We start from the raw sequence: 9674 nt of genomic DNA, 5'->3' as shown, positions 1-9674 counted from the left end.
AGCAATAGTATTACAGGGCTACAGAAGTTAATTGCATTTGTCAACGAGTACATCACTAAAAGTTTGTCTTGATATACATTACTCACTTCCACGTCAAAAAAAAAACAAAAAACAAAAAACAAAGCAAAGCAAAAAAACAAACAAAACAAAAACAAAAAAAACAAAAAACAAAACAAACATTGTAAGGAGTTACTCGGTAAAGGAATCTTAAACAGTATCACTACTATTTTACATTATTCTGGAAATTTTACTGGAGAGGATTTTTATCTCCTTTTTAATGTCATACCAGTTATTTACTGGTACTGCTTGTGATTCCATTCCATGATTTTTTTTTTGGATAGATATGGATTGGTGCAAAGTTTTTTTTATGTGATATTTGTTTTTCTTCTGCATTTTTGATGTTCTTTTTGGGGGTGTTTTTAAATTCAATTTGAATTTGAATTTATATTAATAACTAGAAATAATAGAGAAGCAATATTTCCAAATTGATTGTTTTTGAGAGCTCTTGGCAGATTTTATTATACGTGAGCTTTTTATTTGTTTTTTAAATATGTTTAAGTATCAACATTGAAATTATTAATTCTTTTGTTACTGTCTAATTGCTGTTTTTTGTTTTGTTTTCCTAATAATATACAATTACTATATACTTATATTATATTATCTATTATGTAAGTGGTGGTTGTCCCGCTGCTGAATTATTATGTTTCCAACGTTATGGAATGCCCTATTTCTTGTGATGAGAACCACATCCGTCAATAAAAAATGGGGGAAAATGTTAAAATCGTAACTCTTTTTCATCTCACACTAAGGTTTTGACACACACCTACCCACCCACACACACATGCACACACAATATAAATCGCCTTACTTTCAGTTCGAGTTGGTATGGTCTTGCTTCAAAGACAAAATAAAAACTACTTCATCTATAGTTTCTTAGGGGTTTTATTCACTGTGGGTATAACACTAACCACTAAACATACAAAACTAATCGCTTTCATCAACGTTTGCAGGTGGCGACACGTAATTTTCACAAAAGTTAAGTTACACCCGCCCTGAACACCACAATGAATTGACTTCAAAAATGTTGAAAGAATAGGAGATCGATCAGCATGAAAAATGTGCTAAAATTTGTATACAAATCTGCAATTAGGATCCATAAATGGGGTTTTGAGGCTGTAAAAGATTTAAATGGGGCGTTTATGTCACCCTGAGTAAATTGCTGTGTCATAATGGTTTGTGGTTGGTAGTTTTATTCAAATTATCTTATTTATTTGAATAGCTTTACTTGGTTTGCGTATTATTATTGTCATGTTGATAACATTGCAGTAATTTCACATTCATTGTGCTTGGTGGACTATCAATGAAACAGTTCTACAGTTATCCTTTTATTACATAGGCTAGTTATATGGAGGTCGTGGGTTCGATCCTACCCAAATCACTTGCGATTTTGGAACGTACTGAGTATTTGGTACGATAATACGTCAGGTAAGGTGGCAAATCATCGCTCCTATATCCTGTATTGTTAATAAAGTTGTGTTTGTACATCGATTGAACACATACCTAAAAAGAAAATACTTCATACTAATCTAAGTATACCAAATTTACTTATAAACACTACCGCTGTCAAGTATGGACAACTCCCAAAAAGTAAAGTTCTACAATAATGTATCCTATCCAGTGGCGGCGCCAGCGAAGGGACAGGGGGTTTAAGGTCCCCCACCAGACAGGTCAAGCCCCACCCCCCCCCCTTGCCGGACAGAGCTCGTCGGGCAGTCAGACCATAAAACATATAAAAATAGGCCAACAGCAAGCCAACAAATGTCTATCATAGTCTGAGAGTGCCATTTCCGGCCATCCAGAGGTTGCTCTTAAAAGAAAAATCTTGTTTAGGAGGGGAACCCCCACTCATCCCCTTCTTCCGCGAGCCTACGAGCTCAATCCCCCTGTCGGACAACTTAGCCCCCTCCCCCAGAAAATATATCCTAGAGCCACCACTGATCCAAACTATGGGAAATTCTAATCCTTAGTATAAAAGTGTACCATTTATTACATATTAAAAGTTTACACAATGTGCTTAAGATAACATATCTACAGTAATAATTTTGAATTACCACAACCAATATAGTTTACTACTGCCTAATGTTTTCTATAAAGACACATTAAGCAATTCTATATTTTTTTACTAAACTAAAACATTTTTGTTTATTAACAAAGCAAATTTTATCACGACACTTAAAATTTCTACTGAAACTAATATACATTTGGTTGTTCATTACCACAACATAATTTATCATGAAACTTACAATTTCAACTAAAACTAATATAGGCCTACTAACTAAACACACTTGGTTGTCCATTCACACAACAAACATTATGAAACTTAAAATTCCTGCTGAAGTCTTTATACTAACTAAACACTTGGTTGTTCACCGACATAGCAAACGTTATCATAAAACTTCAAATTTCTACTGTAATTAACATATTAACTAAACACATTTTGCTGTTTATTAAAGATGTATTTTTCCATGAAATATACACAAAATTGACATTATCATTTGAAAGTAAAATAACGTCGTCAATATTGAATTATGGTAGGAATGTTGCTAGTGGAAAGAGTATTTCGTAGGCGTCTTACATTATCTTCCAGACCCGATATTATGTAAGATTTTAAATTTTGTGATCTACATATAGTACTTTGTTGTGACAAAATGTGATCTATATACACGTATTAAATTTTCTTTACAATCACTTAATATTTTTCTTTTTGCAAGTTTTTCCCAATGTATTACGATAGGAATGTGGCTGCTCTCTGGAGTAGTAGCAGTCTTATATCACATTATCACTTTTCTAACTATAATGGTATAGCATTGTTTTGGTGCTGTACATTTTTAAACTTTGTTGTGATAAAATGTGGTCCATGTGCTCTATGAGTTCAAATTACCAAGATTTTAAGTTTTCAAGGTTTTCTTATGATCAGAACCTACCCAGGGGGTCATTCTAGATACTTGTGTTAATTATCTTGATTGCCTAACAAATTTGGAGTGGTGAAAACCTCTAGGCAATGATAATAGCGTGAAATCTTCTGTTTTGAGTTAAGATCGATTATTCGCTGACACGAAATATCTTGTTGAAATGGATTTATTATTAATTCATGGATGTATGCTGGGATTAGATGACTATGAAATACATTTTAACTCTTTTCAAGCAATTTACTTAATACCTGCAGTCCCAGCATATTTAAGTCAGATTTGAAACCATCCAAAGAAGTAGTATCATCCGTTAATATGGCATTTCTTTCCAAGTCCCGTATCAGTGACCATTTATCATTGTACTGACGATTAATTTTACAACGGCGATTATAACTCTCTGCAATCAACTCAACATCATTGCTATTGAGTTTCATTCCGAAAGCAATAACAGATTGCCTAAATTTTGTAAAGTGAGTGATTACTATATTTTCAGGTGGTGGGCAATTGGGGATGTATTTCTTCAAATGCAAAGCACCTGTTAGTTTTATGGTCTCTAATATGATGCTTACATCCCCTTCCTCTAGAACTGAACCTCTTATTAATGTATTTAACAGTGGTTTTGCACATTCAGCTTTGTCTAATATACTGACGTCATTAATGTGATCTTTGAGGGCTACTTTCCATATGTTTATGTCTTCACGGCTGTTCTTTGAGATGTCTTCTATCATTCTTGTAAACCTTGGTTCTGGTACTGAAAAAAAAAAAAAAAAGGGGGAAAAAACACTATCTTATTTTAATCACTCAAATTTTTTCTATATAGCCCTGCTGCAAAGACAGTTATAGCTAAACAAAAAATTATAGACATTTTGCACCGAGTTTATTAGAAATTGTTCAATTTTTAAACCATTTCCAACAATTAATCACTTAGATTAAAAAGAAAACTAATAGTAATATTTATTATGATCAATATTTTCAAATTTTGGACTAACAAAATACATACATAGTATTCACCAATATTCACTGTAATCTTCATTAGGTGTGTGTAGAATAAATTGCAAAATAAATTATGAACCATGGCTAAACAGCAACTTTATTTTCTCCGTAAAAAATGTTGGAATGGATACCTTCTTTCTATTCTACCAGATCATGATCCAGTCACTACTATTTGTAGTATAGTGGTTTATTGATTAAAAATAAAAGAAACGAATATAGAATATGCAAAATTATATGCTGCAGAACTATTAGGCCACATCAATGCGGATCCAGGAATTCAAAATAGAGGGCCCCGGCCGGAATTTTCTACGAAAGTCTAGACCACCTCACCTCCAACCATAGTTTGGCTGAGGTGGTCTAGACTGCCGTCTGTAACAAACATTTATAATTACGACACCTCTAGATTACACTCAGACCTAAATTTGATTATAGTATTCCATTTTTCATTTAAAAAAAAATAGGGGTGGGGAGGGCCGGCTTGCCTCCCCCTTTGGATCTGCACCTAATAATGTTAAGGATAAGAAGTGTACCTGTAAAGAAGCTACGATGAAAAGTGTTTCCAAAAGATGTTACACATCTTTTATACGCTTATATAATGTTAGCAGAGCAGGACGAATTGTGCCAACAATTAATTCGAACAGCAAATACAGGAACTGATTCTTTCCTAGTCCAATAAGACTTCAATATAGATTTTTATAGATATCTTGTTTTTACTAGATTATTAGATTACTCAAATTAATAAACTTTTAAATAAAATTTTCCTATTCAAATTAATCAAATCAAGTTGTAATTTTTATCTTTTTACATCGATAATAATAATGAAATATTTTAATAACATCGATGATGTTTTCTTTTCTTTTGTTGCTTCTTTGTTTGTATACTTTAATGTATAGTTTTTATTGTTGTGCAGTAACTTGTTTTTAGCTGAATGTATCACTCGGAAAAAGAATATCATGTGTGTGTGCATGCGACCATGAATAAAGAATCTGAACATAAATATGATTAGGGTGGTAATATAACTAATGAATGTTGTACACAAAAATAAAAAATGGTACCTTGCTGTCCAGGTAAAAATGCTAAAAATAAATATATATTAAAGTATGCTTCAATTTTATTATCATCGTCATCGTTACCGTCATTGTCATCTTAATTATTGCTACTGCTTTTATTATCTTCGCGATGAGATATATGTTTTTCAGTCGTGTATGTTTGTGTGTGTTTGTCACATTTTTCAGTTATGTGTGGTTTTTGTGTTCATATTATTTCAAAAACGGCTGCACAGACATAAATGATAATACCAGGGAGTGTTAGGTGTGACCCAATGAAGAAATTAAGTTTTGGTGACGTTCCGTAAAGTGGGTGTGAAGACGAATTACAGGGATTTAGGAGCAAACACTCTACGCCAGATATTTAAAAAGCTTCCCTTATATGAATTAAAGTTTCGTGAAATTTTAACCACGTTACAAGGAAGAAATTATTAGGTATTGTGATAATTCCAAATTCAGCTGTGAATTTGAGGGTCATTCAAAATTTTAAGGTCCCAGAGACCTAAATATCTCTCAAAGTAATCAATCGTTCTAAATGAAACTACACAGAATAGTTTCGATGAAGCATGTTTAAATTTTAGTTACCCTCCGGAAGAGAGTGTGGATATGTGGACCATTCAAAGAAAAATTTTCCAGACCAAATATTTCAAAAACTAATCAAAATTAAACTTACGTGAAAGTTTAATCAAGTTACAAGGAAGACATTATGAAGTGTTGGTGACATCCAAATTCGGATGTGCATTTAAGGGCGATTAAGTTCCAGACTAAATGTCTCGAAAGTGGGTCAATGTATCAAAATGACGTTTTCCAAAAGAGTTTGTCATGTTTTAATAAAGTTTTTACATTTTTGTAACAATTCAAATTAGGTTGTGGATATGAGGACCTTTTTAAAAATAGGTTTACCATATACCGTAGGCATATAACAATAGTTATGTGATTAATATTCAAATTAGTGCAATTACAGTTAATGTGTAAAAAGTTTTATATGTAATAACTTCAGTTTTTGGGAACTAATTGGGAATGTTTTTAATGCATCTTTATATTTGAAAAAAATGACGATAAGAACCACTAATTATACTTGGCATGTATTTGTTTTGTCAACTAAAAAAGTAAAATGTTCCTGTCTGTTTAACCAGAAGTAAGGAATTGGCAGGCATTTCCAGTTATCCGGTTAGTGTATTTTTTTTAAAGTATGTGGTGGTTGGGAAGTAAGTGAGTTGTCATAATTTTTTTACGGCTTCAGTAGTTAAAAATAAAATGTTTCAATACTATATGTTGCTTGGACTCTGTGTTCAAAACCTAACATGTGTAGTGACAAGTTGGCCGACCGTGAGTTTTGGTGAATTCATTTCGGATAACAAAATCTGAAAGTGGCCACTCAAAAAAAAAAAAAAAAAAAAAAAAAAAAAAGGAAGACCGCTAAAAACTTAATACTAAATTGAAAATTGTGCCCCTCTTTAAGATAAAAATTGTTTTGCGAGCAGCTGGTGTGCATTTTTGAAGAGGATTGGAACGAAGTGAGTTGGTGTGGTATTGTAGGTGGTTGAAGTAAAATAGGAAAATATTTTCGGAGATTTATTTTATAAAAAGGGATTTGGGTGGTCGGAGATATGCTCTCTATTGAGTGCTGTTGTTCGAAATATTCGAATTAGGTAAAAGCTTCAATTAGATTAACAAATTCTGTATCTTTAATCGAGAGTTTGAGTGCGATTTTCTCCCCACTTTAACAGAGTTTTGCTTATAGCTGCTAAATATTAATATTTAGATGTGGGGGGGGGGCAAACAGTCATCTTTCGCTACTAAATCCGCTGCCAGCATTTTTCGGAGAGGCATCTGTGGCGTATCTGCGTGATGTCAAGGAGTTTAAAATACAATATTTTTTCGGCAAATACCCGCCACCACCCCTTCACTCAAAACAACAAATCCTATAAGCTGTCGCCCACAATTTATTTTTGTTTTTGTTTTTGTTTGTTTTTTTTTTTCGGATTTTGAGTTTCATATTAGCACAGAAAATAGGTCTACTGGTTAGCTTATATAAAATTTGGATAATTCGTAAAAGTGAGTGTAATATCACGATTTGTTCACGTTGCCTATTCATTCTCACTTACCAACTTTCGCCTCTAGCTTTAACGCTAACAATTATTCAGTTTATATTGCAGAATTTTATACATCGTCTTGTCCATTTTCTCCCAGTTTTTAAACATTAAATAATGTGCATCTTATTTGCATTTAAACAGTGTTAAAATCACAACACATGTAGTCCTACTTGGGTCACCAAAAATAGGGACTATCTAATGTAGACTAACCTTGCAATTGGTTTAAACTTGTGGTGGGCTGAGATGCTGTTTGTACAAAAGAGGGTAGAAGCACACTTGGATGTGGATGTTGTACTTCCTCATCCTATTATATATTATTTAAAAAAATACATAATTATTAATTTATAGTTAGCATATATTTTATTAAATAGCATTATAACAGGTAGTTATAACATAGTGACATTTTTTTTGTTCATTTTCTATTTGGTACAAAATAAAATATAAGATCAGAAAAATTCAGGAGAAAGAAAAAAAAAACACAGACCTAGGAGACACGAAAAGCAAGCAAAGAAAGAGGACACGGGAAAAAAAAAAACAAAACAACAAGAAAAAAAAAAAAAAAAAAAAAAAAAAAAAAAAAAAAAAAAAAAAAAACACAAACAAACAAACAAACAAATCACACACACACACAAAAAGAGTTACAGTAAAATTTAGACCAAGACATTAAATATCATTTTGTCAAAATAAAAAACATAAAATAAAACTAAATTTGAACTCGTCACTGAGGACGAGTTATGTGATCCGCCGCACTTTGACCCGCGAGGAAGTGTGCGCGGTGCTGATTGAACAATATTTAAATCCTGAAAATAGCTTAGGTATACGCTAATTCAGTTTTTTTTAAACGAATTTGTAGCATTTTAAAAGATTTCCTCATGCGTACGCGCACGTCATGACACACGTGCGCATGTTAATGTCACAGAATGTTGTCTCCTGATATGAGATATATATGTATCAACTTTCATTGACAAACGCCTGTTGTTGATGAAGTATATTATCATTCATAATATTTATCATACTATATAAAAATTCATTTTTTTGAATTCAGATGGCAATATGATGACTTTAAAATATCCGATCAGCTATTATGATATATAAAATCATATCTGCAGCTCATGTGCTTTCAGAATAAGTAATAAAAATTGGGGTCTTCTTTTAGCCTATGGAGCTATAACTGAATAAAAAAGGCATTATATTAGGCATATTTTAATTTTGACGCACGCGAACGCGCGCGTTATTATGCGCGCACAGAAAAGTAAGGTACATAACATTTAAACGTGAACTGAAGTTTATGCCCACTAAATATGATTCAGAAATGACAACTGTTTAAGATGATTATGGAGTTAACAAATTTTTTAGGAGAGAAAGATAAGGGAGTCAGCAACAACATTTATTTGGACCATGATGACGTCATCAAAATGTAAAAAGAACTCTCATATATGAAAGAAAATTGTCTCAGCTATAACATAGTCAAAGTTGGAAGACGATCGATCAAGGATAAGCGAGATACGGTCAAATGCATATTTTCAAAAATGACGTCATCTGTATAACTCAGTTTTATTGAATTCAGATGGCAATATGATGACGTCACAATGTCCGATCAGCCATTATGAGCTATAAAATCATATCTACAACTCATGTGCTTTCAGAATATGTAATAAAAATTGTCACCTTTCATCCTATGGAGCTATAACTGATTAAATATAGGCCTAGTTTTAGCATATTTTCACTGTATATCGGCACAAAAGCGCGCAAACATCCCTATGTTTGATGAGCACGTACAGGGGCGGATTTAGGGAGGGGGAACTTTTGGTAGATAAAAAAAACAAGAGAAAAAAATAAAGAAAAGGAAAAAAATATAAGCCCAGAATGTTATTTTTGGGCGTTTAGAACACAAAAATTTCGCGGGGGCATGCCCCCGGACCCATAAGACAGCGTTGTCTCGACCGGCACAACTTTAGGCCCCCCTTTCGGCACCCCCCACCTTTTAGACATCTCTGGATCCGCCCCTGACGTAAGACATTTATATTGTCCATAAGATGACCGTAAAGAATCAAAGTTTGTGAAAACAATGTTAGGAACCTAAAACATTTAAAAAAAAAACATTTTCTGCTTCCGTACCTGCTGCGTGCGTAACAATTCGCGCGTGTAGTGGAAAATTTAAGGAAATGTTGAAATGCTCAGAATGACCTAAAACGTGTTCTAATTTAGTCAAAAGTGATTTCGAGCATTTTGAAACATTACATTCAACATTAAATTGAAGTTAATGCCCACTTAATACGATTTCGAAATTGCAATTGGTTAGGCTAATATGATCGATAATGTAAAAACGCAAAATTGCGCCTAGATGATGTCACGCATTACTGAGCGCGTTGAAAAGCTTACTGTGAATATTCCAGACCAAGCCTGATTGATCGAAGAAAAAAAAAAATGATGATGATCCGGACAATAATAAGAGGTGATCCGCTCGAGAAAAAAAAATAAATAAATAAAGCGGATCACCAATAAAAAAAATAAATAAATAAATAAAAAAAGAAATAAATAAAAAAAAAATAAATAATAAAAAAAAAATT

General features: G+C 32.8%; 1 protein-coding gene across 1 annotated transcript in view; it reads right to left on the bottom strand.

Moving 5' to 3' along the window:
• Window positions 1-945: 945 nt before the first annotated feature.
• Window positions 946-9674, bottom strand: part of LOC117110541 — a 19074-nt gene continuing 10345 nt past the window's right edge. The window contains exons 8-9 of the mRNA XM_033253290.1: window positions 7315-7408; window positions 946-3720 (exon numbers count right to left, since the gene is read on the bottom strand). Of these exons, the coding sequence (XP_033109181.1) occupies window positions 3191-3720; window positions 7315-7408 (624 nt within the window). The 3' untranslated portion in view covers window positions 946-3190. The remainder of the gene's footprint in view (window positions 3721-7314; window positions 7409-9674) is intronic.

Source organism: Anneissia japonica, unplaced genomic scaffold (genome assembly GCF_011630105.1).
Source record: "Anneissia japonica isolate Jap-2015-1 unplaced genomic scaffold, ASM1163010v1 scaffold288063_len46302_cov99, whole genome shotgun sequence".
NCBI classification, from domain to species: domain Eukaryota; kingdom Metazoa; phylum Echinodermata; class Crinoidea; order Comatulida; family Comatulidae; genus Anneissia; species Anneissia japonica.
This window is presented reverse-complemented; position numbering and strand designations above follow the sequence as displayed.